This window comes from Lepidochelys kempii, chromosome 9 (genome assembly GCF_965140265.1).
Source record: "Lepidochelys kempii isolate rLepKem1 chromosome 9, rLepKem1.hap2, whole genome shotgun sequence".
NCBI lineage: Eukaryota > Metazoa > Chordata > Testudines > Cheloniidae > Lepidochelys > Lepidochelys kempii.
The window spans coordinates 74,334,282-74,357,043 of record NC_133264.1 but is presented as its reverse complement, the minus strand read 5'-3'; the positions used below and the strand labels follow the sequence as shown (position 1 = coordinate 74,357,043).

The 22,762-nt window shown below is 38.7% G+C and overlaps 1 protein-coding gene across 1 annotated transcript in view; it reads left to right on the top strand.

The window, feature by feature from the left end:
* Positions 1-22,762, top strand: part of LOC140917643 (connector enhancer of kinase suppressor of ras 2-like) — a 463,215-nt gene that overhangs the window by 78,845 nt on the left and 361,608 nt on the right. Inside the window, exon 2 of the mRNA XM_073360900.1 lies at positions 12,051-12,214. Within this exon, the coding sequence (XP_073217001.1) occupies positions 12,051-12,214 (164 nt within the window). The remainder of the gene's footprint in view (positions 1-12,050; positions 12,215-22,762) is intronic.

Here is a 22,762-nt window from a genome sequence, read left to right as displayed (position 1 = left end):
TTACTAGACCATATCTTTTACAAAAACATCTAATTTTGATTTAGAAATGGAGAATCATGGTGTTTCGATCAGCCTCTTTCCTAGGAAAATAGTGGAAGGTGTATCTACTTTCCGTGAACCTGTAACTCCAAGCAAATCCAAAAACCCATAAATAGAACCAGAAGGATTAAGTTTTTGCAGCTGAAACTGTAGGTTTGATTACTGCTCTAAATAGAATTTTTTAGTGATAACTGAAAGTTATTCTAACCTTTGATTCTGTCTATCACAAATTAAGAATAAATTGTGAGTGGACGTTAAAGCAGTGTCCTGGGAGACCTTTTCCCCATCTGTAAAATGGGAATAATGATACATACCTATCTCATAGAAGTGTTGTTAAGCTTAATTGACTATTATAAACTGGCTAGGGGTCTTCAGATGCACGGCACTATATAACTTTTAAATTATTTTTATCAGTGGTAATAAATATAATTAACTACACGCACTTTTCACTGTTGTGTTTTTCTTCTTCTGCTTGCATTAAAGACAGGAGGTCCCCAAGGAGAGAAAAACAAATCCTACCCACCTTAAACTGCTGTTACCATAGTGCACATTTTTGCTCTTTGTGGAGCAATGTTAAGGTTGCACAATTCTTTCATTATAAATCAGTCTTCAGCTGCCCATTATTTTGATAAACTTTAATTGTTTGTGCTGAAATCTTACCTACCTCAGGTGCATTTTTTATTTTTAAATTTGAGCACAAGATAGTTAAGCCATTTCTATGATGAAGTTAATGGAGAAACAGGTGGCTCTGTCAATAATTTAACAGGCCTAGGCCCTGATTCAGCAAAGTACTTAGGCATATTTCTCCTAACTTTAAGCTCATCAGTAGTCCATTTGAATTGAATGGACCTACTCATCTATTAAAGTTATGCTTGTGTGTAAGTACTTTGCTGAATCAGGGCCCTTGTGCCTTCCAGGTATGGAGCAGGAACTTGCAATTTCCAATGAAGATATTGCTAGGGTCAGGAAGGTGCCTTTCACTGTTTCCACGTAAATCCAACCAGCTCATTTATAAGCCACAGGCCACCTCAATTTCTGGCATTTTCTAACTTTTGAGAGCAACTGAATGTTCTCTTAAACTAGTTTTCTGTATGGAATATTATTTATATCCACAATGAAAAAACAACATTTCACTTTGCCTGCCTCCCTGTTCTTCCCCTACGCACACACTTTCTTTCAGTAATGGAGCAAAGTAGCAAGAGATGCCGGTTCAGTAGTAATGTCACACTGAATTTATTTTCCCTATAAAACCACCAATTTAATGAGCATAATAACACACATAATAACATTAAAAAGAAATGTAATTACAAAAAACTAAAATAGGAAGTATTTACAGAAAATACATCACATTTACAAATTATATGAAAGATAGCATATTGCTTCCTTAAAATAGCCTTAGGTAAGATACCATCATTGCACATTTTAATGTTTTTTTTAGTTGTTATACTGAAAGAAACTATACCTGTCCTTTCCAACTCTCTCGTTTCCCTACATTTCCTCCTTGTGATCTTCAATGCTCAGAATGCAGGTCAGCAAGCAGGATTATACATAGAGAAAGAAATGTGAAAATGTGGGGTTTGCCTTTAAACAAATTAAATTGCTCATTACACTTAGTTTCTCTTACAGCTTACTCCACAGGAGGCAAAATCACTGCCCTGTATGATCAAACAAATGGTTTGCTGTGTTGCTGAGCTTATGGAAAATATCGCTTTTTCATGATGTACAACATAAACCTGCAATAAGACTGCTTTTATGACAGATTAAATCAATAACGTTCTGTAGTCTGAGTCCATCATCTTTTCTTCTATATAGCTTTCAACTGAATAATCACCCTTCTAAAATAGGTTTGATGAAAGCTACCATTTGATTAGCTAAGTGTTCCCATCCATTTACATGTATACACACACACACTGATGATATTTCTGTGTGCATTATTTGATTAGTGACAACTAACCATCATAGCTGAAATTTCAAAAATTGATGATCAGTCTATAAAGATTTTTTTAAAATAATTAAATTTCAATAATAAATCAAAGAAACTGTGATATACTGGCACATTTAGGAGGCAGCTAAATTTGTCAAATATATTATGTCATTAATGATATGCTTAAATTTTGTGTCACCACAGACACATCCATAACAACTTGTCCTGTCTGGTGTCCGTATTAAAAATTTCACAAGACCAATTGTGGAATGTGCAGATGCAGTTCCCTCAGGATCAGCTTGAGGCCTACTGATGTGGCGATACTGCCAGCAGCCAGTACCTATATTATCCACGCTGTGTGGATAAATAAAGGTCAGTCGCCGGGGCTGTCTCCCATTCACTGTTTACCGGTATTAAGTTTGACTTGAAGTTTTTAAAATTAATGTATATTTGGAAAAGTTCAATATGTTTAAATTACTTAACAGTTACATTTACTGTTAACGTTAAAGATGATTTTTAAAAAAGACTTTGACTCTCAGATCTGCCCCTTTATAACTGCTTGTTTGGGAGGGAAAATTTAAAACTGATTTTAGTCTTTCGGTATTTGAATGCTGGGCTTACCCTCATTTGGTATTTTATTTAGATCTTTGAGGTAAGTTTAAATGTCTGTTTCAGCTAGCTGCCACTGTCCAATTTTCTGAGAAAAATCCATCAATAACTGTCAGGTCTCTTCCTCATATAAACATTATGTAATTGTAGGGCCTCTTCCTCTCTCACTGGTTCCCTTTACTGACAGGGACATCACTACCATCCTGAGTCCTGACCTAACTCAACAAAGGAGCAACAAACTAGACCTAGGAATAGGGCTGCATCTCACACATGCACTATGAAGGAGCAGATAGATGAGGGCTCTGCTCCTAGAGCGTATTCCTGGCCATTTTTCTCCCTACCCTCTCCCAGCTCCATTAAAATAGGGTGTGGGGGTCACTGGTGAAATTCTACTCTTAGGCAATGTGGGGTACAAAGGTGTGTTTCAAGTTTAGTATTTTTTATTCTAAAAAAAAAAATACTAAAAATGTGTTGTCTAGAGAAACAAGACATGGTAGTCCAAATCTGAATAACCCTCTCAATGTTAATTTAGGAACATGACTCCCACTGTTTTAGTCACATGGGGGTTTTTGCCATGGGGACACTGTGATTAAAAAAATTAGTTGTTTACTATGACTACTCGGTTAAAGAAAGGAAAAGACAATATTAAATAAAGCAAAACACAAACAAGCAATAATAGTTACCACCGTCACAATCTCTTCTGAATGCTTCTCTGAGGAGAACTTTAAACACATATTATGCTTCTGGGAATGGGACTGCCTCCAGTGGGACACCCTTCTCTTGGTAAGTTTAAGACCAAAGACTCAGATCCACAAAAGGACTTAGGCATCTAAAGTGGGAATTAGATGCCCAAGTCCAAAATTTAGGCACCACAGATGTTTTCAGACCCCCAGTTAAACTGCTATCTTACTTTGGAGGTGCCTAAAATCCCTCAGTGCTTACATTTCCACAGCTGAAGTCCCATAGGTGCCTAAGTTTCTGCATCTGGGAATTGGCACTGCTGCCTCAGTTTAAGCACCTGGGAGCCTATCTCATGTCAAACCCCAGTGTGATCCTTAGACTGGGTAAAGATAGGCATTTCCCTGCCTATCTTACCTGCAGGGCCCAATCCGATAAGCATTCTCAAAGCATGCCTAATTTCACACAAAATGGTCAGGGTGTATGTGTGGTGGGCGAGTGGAGGTAGCCTCCCTTAAACCTTTAGCCCAGTGGTTATGGAACTCCTCCTCAGCATTACAAGGCCGAAGTCCCTCTGTGGGGGTTTTGGCCAAGGTGGATTGAATAATAGTTAATCCTGTTTCAGTGCATCACAGATACTAAAATAGTTTTATAGATAGGCAAAAGAAGAGCTGAGCTCAGGCTAGAAAGGTATCTGGCCTGTGAAAGAAATACCTGGAGTTTTAAGCTGCAATCAAGAGCAGCTTGCCTTCAAGAAACTCTACAATCTCCCTAAAACAACATTTAGGGTGAGAAATTACTACTTATAACCACTTTCTTTAGTGTTAAGATTAGCTTGTGTGTTTGTTTCATTTGCTGGGTAATCTGCTTTGATCTGTTTGCTATCCCTTATAATCATGTAAAATCTATCTTTTGTAGTTAATAAACTTGTTTTTGTATTCTCTGAAACCAGTTTGTGGAATTCATAACTGGGGGGCAAAAAGCTGTGCATATCTTCCTCCCAGTGCAAGGGAGGGAGCGATCTGTGCAGTGCAAGGCAATACAGTTTTGGGTTTACACTCCAGAGGGGGTATACACTTGAGTGCTGGGCAGTTCTCTAGCTGAGCCTTCACATGCAGAGCTGATTTCAGTGTCTCTGTTTTTCTGCAACTGGGTGTGTCCCTAGCTGTGTGTGTGCTGGAGGAGGCTTGAGGGCCTGGCTCAGCAGGACAGTGTAAGGGAGTCCAGGCTGGTGGAACAGGCGGGCTCAGTGGTACCCCAGTGCATCAGATGGCACGCCGAATGGGGGGGAAACCCATCACACCCATCAGACAACTTTCTCCATCCCATAATGCCATCCCTATCTCATAATTTTCATGCCTTTTTTTTAAAATCGCACTGTCTGCCATCTCTGACAGAAGCATGGAGCTTGCACAGCTCTGCACTATTGTCATGAACATTGCAAACATGGGATGAAGAATCCTGTGATATTTGCAGAGCCACAGGACATACCACAACAATGGGGGGATGTGATGATTTCTTCAAGGACTGGTTGGTGAGGGACCTAGTGAAAAAGAACTTAAGGTTGTTGGTGACAATCACGAAGCAGCTGCAGATGGTGCAATGACACTTTGGGGCCCAAAAATCAAGCACTGACTGGTGGGATGGCATCATAATGGAGGTTGGGATGATGAGCAGTGGCTGCAGAACCTTTGGATGTGAAAGGCCACATTCCTGGATCTGTGTGCCAAGCTCACACCAGCCCTCCGGATCAGGGACACCAGAATGAGAGCTGGATTGATAGCTGAGAGATAAGTGGTGATCACACAGTGAAAACTTGCAACGCTAGGTTGCTAATGTCAGTGGAAAATGACTTTGGAGTTGAAAAATCCACAGTGGGGGCTGTTGTCATGCAAGTGACATTAATGGGGACTGGTTAGACTGCTTTGGAGTCAAACAGATCCTGGCTTCGGGCATAGCTGGACCTTCCTGCACTCCACTGCATGTCCCTCCTCCTCACTGTTCATGGCAGAGGTTTCCATCTTGGGCTCCAATGAGGTATCTGCAGTGGTCTGCGGGGTGCTGGTGGGGTCTTCGCCAGCACACGCATCACTGTAAAAGTAGCAGGTCTTCAGCTTGGTAGCAGAGCAACTGTTGGCCCCCCGCCACTGTTCCTTCACTTTCACACGCTGCTGCTGTTGATGCCTGTTGTACCCCTTCCCCTGCATCCCCCGGGGCAATCTTTTCGTAGGTGACCCTGTTTCTATGACTGGTCCATAGCCATGCCTGTGCAGCCTCTTCCTCCACAGGTCCAGGAGATCCAACATCTCTTGTCTACTCCAGGTAGGAGAATGTCTAAAGCTTGTAGTCAGCATGGTTGGTTGGGCAGTTGCACACAACAAAGGAGAGTTCCTAAATGTGCTCGCCAAGCTAGGCAATCAGGAAAAGGCATCAGAAAAACATGAGGGCTTTAAAGGAAGGGAATTCTTCCGGGCTGTGTAACCCTGGGCAATGGAGTTCAGAATTGTGACCAGAGCAGTCATTGTCCGGTACTGTTGGACAGCTAGCTATTGGAGGACTGTTAGGGTCAATTCAGGACACGCAGTATCTATAGTTGCACTGTGTCGACCATAGTACATCAACCATGGCTTAGCACTGTTCGGGGAGGTGGTGTTACTGCGTCACTGCAATGGGGTGCTTATATGGGTAGGAGACAAATTTGACTGTAGACACATGCACAAATAAACTGACGCAAAGCAACATACATCGACCTAACTTGGTTGAGTAGGCCAGGCCAAATTTTCAGAACATTTTTATGGATGGGGTTTTAACTTTTTCTTCTATTCAGTCCATTTTCTGAGACATCCCTTTAGTTTCATCAGGGTTTAAATCCGCTGAAATTCTGTTTCCAGTAAGTCTAAGCATCCTTATATCATATATAAAGATTTTCCAACACTCAAAATAGTCTTTTTAGGTTTAAAAACTCTAAGAACTATTTAACTTTAAAGAGTCCTCAGAGAACTTTGTTTTATTTTTAACAATTCTTGGAGAGGTGATTCTTGTCTTTCTGTGATTGGTAAGGAAACTGCTTATGTATTGCCAGATAACTAATTCATTTCCCCATTAAATGTCAAAAATTTTATACACAAATGGCTCCTGGTATTGGTAACCAATCTAGCAAGGTTATTCGATTCCATGTTAGTACATAAGGCATCTTTTCATTTATATAACAATGATATTAGGAAGTTCTTATATTAGAAGCTTTGCATTTAGATAAGATTTGCAAATATACATCTCAAAAGAAGTCAGTGCCACCTTTTAAACACTTAGGGAATAAACAAAAGTTTTTTCCAAAATATTTCTCATGTATATGTATTTTTGTTAAATGAAGATTTTAGAATATTTATAAAAAATTACTTTCAGTTGGGAAATTTTTTAGCATCTTTTTGGTATGTTTACCAAAGACTCTTTTCTTGCAAAAGGGGTCAAAAAAGACCATTTTTACAACACAGTTTAATTACTTCTGATAACATCTCTATGTTCCTTTTTGTCCTAAACAAAATATCCTTACATTTTTTTTTTTAAGTCAGGACTTCTTTCTAAAACTTAAATATTTTGTGAAGTTTGTCACTTGGGATAAAATCCTGTCTGTACCAACTGATCTCTTACACCAGACTAGTGTGTCTTCAGTTTTTTGACAAGGCAATCATATTAGTTGCCTGCCCTTTGATCAACTGATTTTCATACTTATAATCTACAGTTTATAACATTTACAACTTGCAGTTAAAAATTCCTATCCAATATCTATACAAAGCACAGTTACAATAACTAATACTTATATACGCCTTTCAAAACAGCATAAAAGAAAATCATATATAATGTTAAAGCAAAGTAGAAGTTACAAACTGTATTTCAGAGCCTGCTAAACATTCTTTGGGGTAATAAATATAGTGTTACTTCCCTTTGACACTTGAAGTCTGTACCTAGATGACAAAAAAGCAAATTTCCTAGCAGTTTCTTTAAATTAGCCTGAACATTTCTTTTAACAAACATGTTATCCTCTAAGTATATTGTATATGAAAATACTTGTACCTCCTTTATTGAAGGTGCAAGCAAGTTTGTAATGACCTAATATTATCAGAATAAATAATAATTTTATGTAATAACCATTCTGGCATCAATACTGAGGTTTTCCACATAGCAAATTTATTTTCATTATATCATGAATTTTGGACATCAGATCTCCATACTATTTTCAGCCTTTGATTATGAACACTGGCTACACATATACAGACAATATAGCTGTCAGAGGGGACTGATCTGGAGGCCTTTTAGCATCAAAATATATTTTTTTTTATCTAAGATCTGAAAGATGGTCGATTCTTGACTACTTTGTTTTTGCACTTCAAAAATAGTACGTTTGTTTCTAACTTTCTGGTTTCCTCACTCTGTAGTGTGAGTAGACTCAATCACATATGGTTAAAATAATGTGACCACAACAGCATCCCAAGGCCAGAGGGCAAGGGGCTCCCTGGTATCGAGCAATGAATTTCAGCTGTCTTGACCAGTCTACACCAATTCATTGGTGTCATGATCTGTATTTAAAATGTGCCCTGTAATATATCACTGGAAAACTAATGACACACTGGTGATTTAGTATCATTGTGAAATATACGTATTCATACTATATGTGGAGTTATAGATGTTCTCTTATAATGTTTTAAAAGTATGAATTTGAAGTAGATAACAGGTTTGCCCAGCTCTTGAATACAAATGAAGCAGGTTTGACCAGTGACAGTGGGATTTTAGTTTACACAGAGGGTAAACAGAGTCATGAAAGCTCACAAGGTAGCTACAGAGTCAGTATGTCCAGATCACAAAGGAATGAGTATTTGCTTGTGTGACCAGCCTGGTCATCAGGCAGAGACAATGAAGGCATTAATACAAGCAGGGTAAACAAAGCCATCAGGAGAGCAAGTGGGGAAAGATGGCCACTTAACAATCTCTACTGGGGATGGAGACAGCACCCCCTGGAAGACTTCCTCTTGCAGCAGGCTCAATGAACTTTAGTTTTTGAAAAGCATTTCTCACAAAGAGGCCAGAGCTCTTGAGGTCACAGAAGGATGGGTCCTTCAGCCAACGGAGGTTGAAGTCTCTGGACACTGATTATAAGCAAGAAATCTGCTTAGGTAAAGATTGTAATTGGCTGAAATTAACTTTTATTCTTAAAAGCGTATTCCTACTTTGGTTTGTTTGAAGCACTTTCTGACCTTTATTCCTGCTGCTTGGTATCACTTAACCTATAACCTTTGTTTAATAATCTTGTTTTACTTCTTACTATAAACCAATCCAATCCACTGCTTTGATTAGAATGAAGTGCTAGTTAACTCCAGTGACGTGGTAAGCTGTTGATGTACTGTTACTTTAAAGAAAACAGCAAACTTAATAATTTCTCTAAGTGTATCAGGAAAGGGCTGCTTTAGGGCAGATGGTTTTGGAGAAATATGGGACTGGGAATGTGTTTGGGGTCACCCGTGCGTAAGGTAATTGGGCGATAGAGACTAGAATGAGTCTGTTGTGTTATAGGCAGTTGTTGGGATCTGAGCATTGAATCAGAGCTGCAAAGCATGCAGGTTCTCAGGGGACTGCATGCTTGTTTACTGGCTGTTGGTGTCCGGGCTGTGAGCTACTGCAGCGGAACATTTAGGGCACCCAAGGTTATAGGGCAGGAGGTGCCACAACTCCTCATTAGTCTGGACTGCACCTCAGAGTGTGACAAATAGACATAGAATCATAGACGATTAGGGTTGGAAGAGACCTCAAGAGGTTATCTAGTCCAACCCCCTTCTCAAAGCAGGACCAACCCCAACTAAATCATGTTGCTTTGAAGATGACTTTTAGTGGAAGTTGTTGTCTCTTATTGGTAATTCAATAAATATAAGAATTTTGGGAAGTGTCTGCAGTCTGAGGTAGTTTGGATTAGGGTTTTTCATTTTAGGAAGAGCAGTAGCTCTTTCTTTTATTTATGGAAGAATCTCCAGGTATGTTTAACATCTAAGCCATACTACAATTGTCTGCATGCATGTATAGATTTCTGGCCTGATTTTTTTGAATTAATTTAGAAGGCCTGGGGTATAATCAGTCTTGCATGTGGACTTTGCAGATTCCTCTTGCTACAATGTGTCTGGATGAGGTCATAATAAAATAGTACACTATGATCTGGTATGATACTGTACGTGGGGAAACAATGGAGAACATGAGCTGTTTTTGCTGAAAGGCGATATGGAGATGTAGATTTAAACTTCAGATTTCTGCTAATATTTTCAACAGAAGATCCCTCTAGATCATAACTTTTTTTGTAAATTCTGACCAAATGGTGATGTGATTTCAGGGGAAACGCCTCTTGGTAAGTCAACTTACCCTGATATTTGGTCATGTCTTGGTATTATATCGCACCTTGCAACAATGTTTTATGCTAATAAATATTGTCTATTAAGATACATGTGGTGCATGGTAAAAATCTGGAAATATGAACTAGAGTTTACTACATGCAATTAGAGCTATTGCTTGAAAGGGCCTGATTAAACAGCCTGATTAATAGACTAGTGGACAGTAATCAATTGCTGGAAGCATTTTAGGAGGTTCATAAAGAAGTGCATTCATCATTCTATTCAGCATGCCTGTGCTGCCACCAAGCAATGCATGTCTCTGGTTATCATTGCCAAACTGCATCTTCTGATTTCTAAAATAAAACCAATTGCTTAAAAGATGAGTTTGTTGTTTATGGAAAAAAAGTGGCACCTAAAAAAATGATACCCAATAGCATGGTAGTTATAGTTTTGCATCCCTTTACATGATTACATCATGGAACTGAAGCCTCCTGTAAGTTCTTCTTTATTTCTTTTATATTGTGTTAGTGAGAGAGTTCAAAGCATTTCTACAATGACAGATAATGACTCATATTTGTTACTTTGCTTTTTCAGCCACTATTTATGTATGTTTATTTTCTTACCTTCATATACTCCACCTTGATTTTCGTCAGTGCTTTTCCCCTTCTAGTTAGTTCACCCATGCTGGTAACACCATGCTTCTGTGGATTCTATAGGACCTGGAAGGTAATGTAGAGAGATACTTTGTCTTTCTTAGATGCCCAGGACCTGCTGGGGTTTTTTGTATTGGCAGGTTTGATGGGTTTTGACCCTGCCTGTTCCATTGTAGGAGGAAGGCATGAGAAGCAAACATCCATTCAACTTAATGGAGAGAACTATGGTAAACTCTGCTGGTTGAAATTGTTTTGTGGACTTTGCGGGGGGAAAAAAAAGATTTGTCTAACACGGGGACAATGTAGGCCAATGGCTGTGTACCATTCCATCTGGCCTAATTCTAAGTCCAGTCCTTGAGGCAACTCTGATATTTGAACTTTCAGTAGATGAGAAATAGGTCTGATTTATATTCCAAGCATTTTACATATGCATTTTACATATACATACAGCTGTCCTGGCCTCAAATTTAAAGCACGTGTTGCTGTGAAACTGTTTTTGGAGGATTGAGAGGTATTTATGCTTAGATTCAGTTATTCATTTCTTGATGGTCTAGGCTTTAGAATACCATGGCTACTACTAAATCCATTACTCTTGCTAGATAAACTCTGAATTTGGAATAGAACATAATTCTAGGCACATATATTTTCTTAAGTATTTGTGTAATTAAAGAATCTAGGTCTTTGCCAGAGACCTTAACATTGAAGTGTTGCTACGGGAGTTCTGGTAAATGAGTCTGTTGAACTTTAAAGCATTTCTGAACACAGCAGATAGTGACACTGTTGTATAGGCTGAATATGCATGATGGGGTTCTTCCTAACACCGTCTCAGGAACAGAAAGATGATTCAAGTGCAAACTCTATTAGAGAGCCTTAGAAAAGAGATCCCAGGAAGGATATGCCTCTGATTTGGCTTAGCCTTTGGATAGCCTGTTAAGGTCTCTGAAAGCCCACCTCCCAACAGCATTGCCTCCAAATGTTAAATGTTTTCTTTAATAGAATTATCATACTTGAAAATTATACTTCTGGGAGTAATGTAATAGAACTGGCAAATAATATTTTTGAATACTGTGATGTCATTATTGGTTTCCATTAGAATTTAAATTGTTGATTTTTATCCATGTACCCCAAGTGCCTTTAAGTGAAACTGTGACTCTCCCTGTGTGATACTGAGACAGAAGCAGTTAGCAGCAGCATTGAGCTGGAGCTCTGTTTGTTCATAAGAGAAAGAACTTCTGGCAAGGTGTCCTCCATAAAGGGTTCTCAGTTTTGGAAATGCTTTTCCATCATTTGGAAAAGAAATAACAGTTGGACCTTCAGGACATACTACATTGCCCATCTGCTTACTAAGACACAAGAGTCCTATAAAAGATGATGTTTCATGGAGGAAAGGAATAATTTCTGAGCTTAATTTTTTATTTGGTCATTTTCTTGTTTGTAAGTTAGGAGTAACTGCTGGTTTTGCTTTTGATTTGATTGTAATTTTAATTTTGGGCTAAGGTGCCTATAGCCCACGATGGATATTTTTCAATTATATCTAAATCAAAATAAAAATGGTGGAAGTATTACTGGCTGAAAAAACATATTGGTATCTGGTATTCACCATGTTATAGGGTCAATGACTCACGTTAGATTTATAAAGCATTTTCATCCTTAAAAATCCCAAAACTGTAGTGTTTCTCAGCACCAAAGGGAATTTGTACGTTGACTGAATTACAGATTTGACATTCTTGGCTATCATTTTCTGAACATGTTTTTGTTTTGTTTTGTTTTTTTAACTAGGCCTTGATGACTGCCTCCAGCAATACATTAAAAATTTTGAAAGGGAAAAAATCAATGGAGAACAGCTGTTGCACATCACTCATCAAGAACTTGAAGAACTGGGAGTCACTCGCATTGGACACCAAGAATTGATTTTAGAAGCAGTTGATCTGCTCTGTGCATTGGTAAGTAGGCTGTTTTTTGGGGACATTCCTTTTAATAATATAGGTTTATGCATCTCCTAACCAAAGCTCAGATAATGAAGGCTACATCAAATACAGCACCTTCTCCAGTTCCTGCCTTACTTAAATATTATTCCTTATTACTTCAAAAAAGGATGTATTCACAAAAGCCTCTCTAAGTACAAATGAATTAATCATTTGCCTCTGAAAACTTTAAATTTATTTTTAGTCTTTTTCCATAGATTGTCTTTGTCGTCTTCCTTTTAGCTTCTTGAGTGCTGTATTCATGTGCCATGCATGATCAGCACTGGCATCCTTATGGTCCTATGATTGTATGTCATGTATGCCCTCATGTTCCACTGAATTTTACCATAGTGCAGTAAACCATGTAGTTCCTGCATGTGCAAGGCATTGCCAGCATTCAAGGAATTAATGCAGAAATTGCAGAGGCAGTGTTAATTAGACTGGAAGATGATTTTAAAATTAATTTTAAACAAGTTTTGCAAAAATCACAAGAGACTTTACCCTAAACATTAAATACTGACACCGTGTGATCAGGTTACTAGCTTTGTAATAGCACAGTTTTATTGTGCAGAAGAGTCAAGTTTGGAAGCAAACTTATTTTTTGTCTGGTGAAAAGTTACTGAGTTACATACACCCTGTTCAAGTAGTCTGGGTGCCAGTAACGTACTGTCCTTTTTTTTCCTCTTAAAATGCCTCCTACCCATTGATAAAATTAAATGCGATGGCACCAATCCTTAAAAAAAACCACCACTATCACCACCAAATGTTGTCTGAAGTTGTCCAGGTAAGGCTCAGAGGCAGAGGGACTTGGATACAAGAGAGTATAAATAGTAATTAAAGAGGGGGATGTTTTATATGTGATGAATAGTCTGGGAACCCAGGCTGCAAATTTTTGGCTATGTAGCACCTCATGTACAGAAAACAGCTGTTTTTTTGATAAAGTGTCACTTGGGTACTTATCAAAGCTGGATGTGGTGGTGTAAAGCTGGAGCAAGGTATGTCAGTGCGAGATTTTGATGTAGTCTTGATGACAAGTGTCCTAGACATCTTGCTGACATTTTTCATTACAGTAAAGACTGTACTCCATTTAATAGGTGATTCTGGCACAATTGGATGGTGCTATTAAAATATTTTCATATTGAAAACGATTAAAAACGTTTAAACGATGAAACGTTTAAAAAAATGAAACGATTATGAAACGATTAAAAAAATAATCAGGATTAATTGTAGTTTTAATTGCACTGTTAATAATAGAATACCATTTTATTTAATTTTTGGGGTGTTTTCTACATTTTCAAATATATTGATTCAACTACAACATAGAATACAAAGTGTACAGTGCTCACTTTATATTATTATCTGTATTACAAATATTTGCACTGTAAAAAAGAAAAGAAACAGTATTTTTCAATTTACCTCATAGTACTGTAGTGCAATCATTTTTATCATGAAAGTGCAACTTACAAATGTATAATTATTTTTTTAAATAACTGCACTCAAAAAAAAAAAGTTAAACTTTAGAGCCTACAAGTCCACTCAATCCTACTTCTTGTTCAGCCAGTCACTAAGACAAACAAGTTTGTTTACATTTACAGGACACAGAAAGTATTAGAATTTCTCCATGTTGTTTCCATCTTAGATATCATTTCAAGGGACAAACATAAATGTTTGATTGATTGGATGCCTAAGTGCCTGTGATTACAATCTAGTTGAATTATCTGCAAGCATAATATAGTTCCAACCAGTAATATTAGTGTTATATATATATATATAATATATATATATATATATATATACACACACACACACCCCTTTAAAATGACCAATTTCCCAAGCTAAAATGAATTCTAAACAAAACTGAGTGTGAGAAAAAATGTAAACATAAAAATATTAATGATAATTGAATTGTTTGAGTGCTTTCATTAGATGTCCAAAATCACATAATTCTTCAACTGTGTAAGAAAGCTTTTTCTGTTAAAAATAAATAGTTAAGAGGGAAAGTAGCAATTAAAAATAAAAAAACCACCCTCCATATATAACAAATCGAAAAATGGGGAGGTTGAGAGCAATGAGTACAAATCAGCAATTATAAAATACAGACAATTGGTAAGGGAAGCTAAAAGTGTCAATAAAAAATCAGTGGTGAGCAGGATTAAGGACAACAAGAAGAAATCCTTTAAATATATCAGGAAAAAGTGACATTCTAACAATGATATAGGTCTAATGTGTGCATTATGCAGAAGAGGCTCAATATTCAGTAAATATTTGTGTTCTGTATCGAGAAAGAAGCAATATGATCTATTATCTTATAGTGATAAGGAAATACTTTAAAATCATTCTGATGGAATAGAAACAGTAACTTTACCAGCAGGAGTGTGAATTTGTGTGTGTGTGTGTTGGGGGGGGGGGGGTGGCGGTAAGAAAACCTGGATTTGTGCTGGAAATGGCCCACCTTGATTTTCATACACATTGTAAGGAGAGTGGTCACTTTGGATAAGGTATTACCAGCAGGAGACTGAGTTTGTGTGTGTGTGTGTGTGTGTTCTTTTGGGGGGGGGGGGGGGAGATGAGAAAACCTGGATTTGTGCTGGAAATGGCCCACCTTGATTTACACATTGTAAAGAGAGTGGTCACTTTGGATGGGCTATTACCAGCAGGAGAGTGAGTTTGTGTGTGTGGGGGGGGGCGGAGGGTGAGAGAACCTGGATTTGTGCTGGAAATGGCCCACCTTGATTATCATACACATTGTAAGGAGAGTGATCACTTTAGATAAGCTATTACCAGCAGGAGAGTGGGGTGGGAGGAGGTATTGTTTCATGGTCTCTGTGTATATAATGTCTTCTGCAGTTCCCATAGTATGCATCCGATGAAGTGAGCTGTAGCTCATGAAAGCTTATGCTCAAATAAATTGGTTAGTCTCTAAGGTGCCACAAGTACTCCTTTTCTTTTTTTGAAGTTAAGGATTTTTAAATGTGGCAAGACCAGATAACTTGCACCCAAAAGTATTAAAGGAAATGGCCCAGGAGCTCTCTGAATCCATTAATATCATGTATTTGTTTTTGTTTAACAAATTTTGGAACACTGGGAAAATTCAAGTGAACTGAAAAAAACTAATGTTGTGCTAGAATATAAAAAGGATAAATGGGCCAGGATGACTATAGGCTGGTTAGCCTCTCAACTCTCCCAGGCAAAATCATGGAAAAGATAATATGGGATACCATCAGTAAAGAATTAAAGTATTGTAGCATAATTGATGCCATTCCCATGTTATTTTATGGAGAATAAGTCTTGTCAAACAGTATTTTTTTTGAGATTACATGTTTGGCTGATAAAAGTATTGATATAATATACTTAGCGTTCTATAAGACATGAACATCTGATTTAAAAAAAACACCTAGAACTGTACAAAATCAGTGTTTTCCATATTAAATGGATTAAAAATTGGTTAACTGATAGATCTCAAAGTATTTTTAAATGGGTGATCATCATCATATTGTGGTGTTTCTTGTGGGGGTCCCACAGGGATCTGTTCTTGGCCCAATGCTATTCAGTAGTTTTATCAATGATCTTGAAGAAAATATAAAATTTGCAGATGGCGCGCACATTAGTTTTAAAAAAAGAGGGGGCTAAATAATGATGGGCATAATCAGTGATAAAGACTCATCTGGATCACCTGATTAGGTGGGCTCAATTGAATAACATGCTGGTCATACATCTAGGAAGAAAAAATATAGGTCACGCTTACAAGAAAGGAGATGGTTTCCTGAAGTGCAGTGACAATTGTGATACAGCAAAGCCAGGGAGCAGTGGGAGAGTGGTAGAGGGGAGATATATAAGCCTTACGCTAATTAAAGCATGGTTCCCTGTAGACTAGGGAGGGGTGCTACAGATTAATCGAAGCACCTGTAGTCAATTAAGGCCCGGTCAGGAATCTAATAAAACCCGCCGCTTCAGGCAGACAGGAGTGTGAAGAAGGAGGGAGGACTGGAGTTTGGAGGTGTGTTGCTGAGACTTAAAAGACCAGAGGACTGAAGGAAGGGAGACCCTGCCCCAGCAGAGCAGGGAGACTCCCTCCCACAGCGTGAAGGACCAAGGGTAACCCTACTCAAGGGGGAAGAGGGTAAGAAACCCACAGGGTTTGAGAGGGGCTGGAGCTCAGAGTGAGGAGCAAACCCAGACCCCTTCTCTGCTTCCCTCCTCTACCAACTTCCTGGGACACTAGTGGGGCCCTTGGCGCCCCAAGAGCAGGGGCAAGGGTTGGCTTCCTAGCCCCCCACACATACACCAAGAAAAGCGCAGAACCCACCATACCAACATCTGCCATTTTGCCACACAATGAAAATAACTTAGGGGGTAATAATGGATAACAAGCTGAACATAACCTCCCAGTGTGATGCTGTAGCTGAGGGCAAACATGAGCTTTGGATGTGTAATCTAGTAGTAGTGAGGTGATATTACCACTCCATATAGCATCGGTGGGACCTTTACTGGAATACCATGTCCAGTTCTGATGTCAACACTTCAAAAAAGATGTTGGAAAAATTGGATGGAGCTCAAGAAAGAGCTACAAGACTGACTTGAGGTCTGATAATAGTGAGAGACTTAAGAAACTCAATCTATTTAAAATGAGGAATCCTTGTGGCACCTTAGAGACTAACAAATGTATTTGGGCATAAGCTTTCGTGGGCTATAACCCACTTCATCAGATGCATGGAGTGAAAAATACAGTAGGCAGGTATAAATATACAGCACATAAAAAGATGGGAGTTCCGTGGGAGAAAGAATCACACAAGGAGTAAGAGGTTCTATAATGCATCTCTCTGATAAGCCTCAATTCCCCAAGCTTAAACCCTCAGTAATTGTGTTGGCCTTACACAGTATCTTGATTGGCAAACAAAGCAGGTATAGCTACCAATCCTAGATAGAGTTATTTTCTTCTCTTCCCCTCCCAAGTATTTGGTCTGTCAAATGTCCCCCAAAGCAGAGTCTTGGTTACCCTGAGACCCTCTGGTTCATAAGTCCTTCAAAAGTCTATCAAAGCAGGGTCTTGGCTACCTTGAGACCCTCTGTCTTACAGCATCACAGACCTCTTCAGATGTTAATTGGGGAACTAACTAATTAACTCTGCTTAGCATATATACCTCTTGTTTTCAAAGGAGTCACATGACCCAGAATTATGCCCTGTAGGTGTTTCATCACTGTTTTTTCTAATTAATATTTTAGATGCGACTGCAAAACAGAAACCAAAGATCAATCAGTGTTTATCCTCTCATCAATCATTCACTTGAGCTCTTAGTGTGGTGTCATCCAAAAGGGTCATTTTGACCCAGGTAATCCTGTGCCAAGCTCACAGATAATGTGTTTTTGCATTTTCTTTACTTGGTGATCTGGTCATTGGCTGATATGTTCCGAAGTTTCATATTGAAACACACACATGGATAGAGTCTCAATTAACCATTCAAGTGCAATCTCAGCACACTCAGTAAATTTCCATATCAACTACCTGATACTAGAATCATAGAATCATAGACTTTAAGGTCAGAAGGGACCATTATGATCGTCTAGTCTGAGCTCCTGCACAATGCAGGCCACAGAATCTCACCCACCCACTCCTGTAACAAACCTCTAACCTATATCTGAGGTATTGAAGTCCTCAAATTGTGGTTTAAAGACTTTGAGGTGCAGAGAATCTTCCAGCAAGTGACCCATGCCCCACACCGCAGAGGAAGGCGAAAAACCCACAGGGCCTCTGCCAATCTGCCCCGGAGGAAAATTCCTTCCCGACCCCAAATATGGTGATCAGCTAAACCCTGAGCATATGGGCAAGACTCGCCAGCCAGCCACCAAGGAAAGAATTCTCTGTAGTAATTCAGATCCCACCCCATCTAACATCCCATCACAGGCCATTGGGCATATCTACCACTAATAGTTGAAGATCGATTAATTGCCAAATTATCCCACCATATCATCCCTTCCATAAGTTTATCAAGCTTAGTCTTGAAGCGAGATATGTCTTTTGCCCCCACTGCTCCCCTTGGAAGGCTGTTCCAGAATTTCACTCCTCTGATGGTTAGAAACCTTTGTCTAATTTCAAGTCTAAACTTCCTGATGGCTAGTTTATATACATTTGTTCATGTGTCCACATTGGTACTGAGCTTAAATAACTCTTCTCCCTCTGTGGTATTTATCCTTCTGATATATTTATAGAGAGCAATCATATCTCCCCTCAGCCTTCTTTTGGTTAGGCTAAACAAGCCAAGCTCTTTGAGTCTCCTTTCATAAAACAGGTTTTCCATTCCTCGGATCATCTTAGTAGCCCTTCTCTGTACCTGTTCCAGTTTGAATTCATCTTTCTTAAACATGGGAGACCAGAACTGCACACAATATTCCAGATGAGGTCTCACCAGTTCCTTGTATAACGATACTAACACCTCCTTATCTCTACTGGAAATACCTTGACTGATGCATCCCAAGACCACATTAGCTTTTTTTCACGGCCATATCACATTGGCGGCTCATAGTCATCCTGTGATCAACCAATACTCCGAGATCCTTCTCCTCCTCTGTTACTTCTAAGTGATGTGTCCCCAGTTTATAACAAAAATTCTTGTTATTAATCCCTAAATGCATGACCTTGTACTTTTCACTATTAAATTTCATCCTATTACTATTACTCCAGTTTACAAGGTCATCCAGATCTTCCTGTATGATATCCCAGTCCTTCTCTGTATTGGCAATACCTCCTAGCTTCATGTCATCCACAAACTTTATTAGCATGTTCCCGCTTTTTGTGTCAAAATCAATTATAAAAAGATTGGTCCCAAAACCCTGAGGAACTCCACTAGTAACCTCCTTCCAGCCTGACAGTTCACCTTTCAGTGTGACCCGTTGAAGTCTCCCCTTTAACCAGTTCCTTATCCACCTTTCAGTTTTCATATTGATCCCCATCTTTTCCAATTTAGCTAATAATTCCCCATGTGCAACTGTATCTGAAATTGAGATAAATTAGATTCACTGCGTTTCCTTTGTCTAAAAAATCTGTTACCTTTTCAAAGAAGGAGAACAGGTTGGTTTGACATGATCTACCTTTTGTAAAACCATTATTGTATTTTTGTCCCAATTACCATTGACCTCAATGTCCTTAACTACTTTCTCCTTCAAAATTTTTTCCAAGACCTTGCATACTACAGATGTCAAACTAACAGGCCTGTCGTTACCTGGATCACTTTTTTTTTCTTTTTTAAAAATAGGAACTATGTTAGCAATTCTCCAGTCATACAGTACAACCCCTGAGTTTACAGATTCATGAAAATTTTTGCTAATGGGCTTGCAATTTTATGTGCCAGTTCCTTTAATATTCTTGGATGAAGATTATCTGGGCTCCCTGATTTAATCCCATTAAGCTGTTCAAGTTTGGCTTCTACCTTGGATGTGGTAATATCTACCTCCATATCCTCTTTCCCATTTGTCATCCTGCCATTATCTCTAAGCTCCACATTGGCCTCATTAAAGACTGAGGCAAAATATTTGTTTAGATATTGGGCCATGCCTAGCTTATCCTTAACCTCCACTCCATCCTCAGTGTTTAGCGGTCCCACTTCTTCCTTCTTTGTTTTCTTCTTATTTATATGGCTATAGAACCTTTTACTATTGGTTTTAATTCCCTTTGCAAGGTCCAACTCAACATGGCTTTTGGCCTTTCTCACTTTATTCCCTACATGTTCTGACCTCAATAAGGTAGCTTTCCTTGCTAATCCCTCCCATCTTCCACTCCTTGTAGGCTTTCTGCTTTTTCTTAATCACCTCTCTAAGGTGCTTGCTTATCCAGCTTGGTCTACAACTCCTCCCTATGAATTTTTTCCCCTTTCTTGGGATCCAGGCTTCTGATAGTTTCTGCAACTTTGACTTGAAGTAATTCCAGGCCTCCTCCACCTTTAGATCCACAAGTTCCTCAGTCCAATTCAGTTCCCTAACTAATTTCCTTAATTTTTTAAAGTTAGCTCTTTTGAAATAAAAAACTCTAGTCACAGATCTATTTTTGTTTATCCTTCCATTTAGTTTGAACTGAATTAGCTCATGATCGCTCGAACCAAGGTTGTCCCCTACAACCATTTCTTCTATGAGGTACTCACTGCTCACCAAAATCAAATCTAAAATGGCATCCCCTCTTGTTGGTTCAGCAACTACTTGGTGAAGGAATCCATCAGCTATTGCATCCAGGAAAATCTGAGCCCTGTTATTATTACTAACACTTGTCCTCCAGTCTATATCTGGGAAGTCTCCCATGATCACACAATTCCCATTAGTATTTACTTCGTTAAAAACATTAAAGAGGTCTCTATCCATATCCAGATCGGATCCCAGATCCCAGAATCCTCTAGTAAATTCAGATGTACCAAGCCATACCAAACTCATGTTCACCACATTCATTCGTAACAATCACAGTAATTCATAATAATTTGGCACTGTCCCAACAGAGGACATTCATAATCTTAAAGTTAAAGTGTGATCCACTCTGATTCTGAAAGGTCTACTGTTCAGCTTTATTCATTTGAAAATATTTTCTGGTGACTGCCTGTACATGTATACTGACAAACTCCTGGATAAGGAAATGTCATTTTGTTTCTTCACATCATGTTTCATAAGGAGATGTTTGTCTAGGTAGGTCACAGAGAGATTTAACTGATTTTTTCCCATGTGTCAGAAAAGAGTCAACAATATCCTTGAATTCAGTCAATAGAAAGTAACATTTCTGTTCCCTCTTTATATCTTAATGTAAGAAAGGGAAATAGCTTTTAAATGATTTAATGAATTTTCTTACTAAAACTCATCCAAGCAGCCATATGAATGAAAAACTTGTACTGTGAAACACATTAAAATGTTGATGCTTAACACTCCATGAGCTTCAGAAGCCAAAAGCCTCCATTATACACACAGAAATTAATACAGAAATTAATACAAAACTTACACGTTAGGAGACAGATCACCAATTAGCTGCAGCTATGACAATTTACATTAGTTGAGGATCTGCCTCTAGAAGTTTGGTCACCCAGATACCTAATATCTTCATCCTTCTCCAACAGGAATTTATTGTATTGCTAAAGTTTTAATATTCAGAATTTCAGTTTGGAATTGTGTATTTTGTCTTCCTTCATAACACAAATGTAATTTTGATTTTGCTAAAGTGGATTTTATTTATTCTAACACATCCTCCCTCTTTAGCTCTATAATTTTACGGTGAGAGTGTGATTTTTTTTTAAGTGATGGACAAACCTGAAAAGATGTAGTCAGATGAGTATCCCGATGTTTCTCCACTATTTTAATCAATCATGTCTGAGCCCTTTTAGTTGAGAAGTCAGGTCAAAACTATTCTGAGAAATAACTGCTTGTGCTTCCTTTTACTACTTCTGCTTAAAGCCAAAGCTAGGAAACAGGCAGGAGAAAATGACAGTTCAATAAGCCGCCCGCAAACACCAGGAACATTTAGCTTTCTCGCTCCTGCTTAAACAAAAAGTATATGGGGCCTGGAACAATTAAAATATCCCCCCTTTCTCCCAGACTCAGATGTGGGTGGGTGGAGGTGGGATGTATGGGCCAACAGGGAAAAGAAAACCCATGTCTCCTTTAAACTGTTCACACCACTCCCCACCTTGTGGGCATTCAGTGCACTTGTGGTCTTGTGGGGCTGGCTCTCTAGGCTGATTGGTGGGACAAAAGGGTGTAGCAAAGCCTTTTGGCCCCTGTACACTTAATGGAATTATTTATAACCCTTTCTCCAGCCCTGGGCACCATTCTGCACAGGAAGAAAAGCTTCCCCTCAGGATTAAGGATGGACCTGGTCTTTTGGGCTTTGCTCTTGGCATTGTGCTAGTTGCCTTTTGACGCCAGGAAATAATTTTTCCTCACTACCAGATTGGCCTAGACACTGTGGCATTTTGGCCTTACTTTTAGGGTCCTGATGGGTAAATTAGGTTGTCAAGTTCACTTTTTTCACAACTTGGTTGATGCCCAGTACAGGTAATCAATCAATAAGTGTCCAGTTACATGAAAAAACTGGAATTGGAAGCAGATCAGAGGATGACATCTCCTGAAGAAGGTGGGAATGGGGTTGGTGCCCCTAATGATTGGTACAGTGGAAGGACAACCTCCTCTTCCTTATCCATTACCACTCTGATGAGGCAGGGTGGTGGGATCTCAGAAATGGTGCTGAAACCAGGAGGAACACATTGCAATAGGATGGACCTGCACTGTATGAATTATTGGCAGATAGTTGCCAGATGTGTTGCTTAATAAAATTGATGCCTAATTAAACCACACTCTTGATGTCTTGTCTTTTTTTCATGCAGTGTGTCCAGGACAAATTCAAATACCCTTATTAGGAGAGTTGGCAGTATATGCTATGCATACTACCACATGACAGTCACAAAGTTTTCACTTCATAAATTGTTATCTGAACCTACTAGATTTCACTGCTAGTAGTATTATTTCCAAGTATTTTATATCATGTAGTCTGTAGTGCATTTTGTA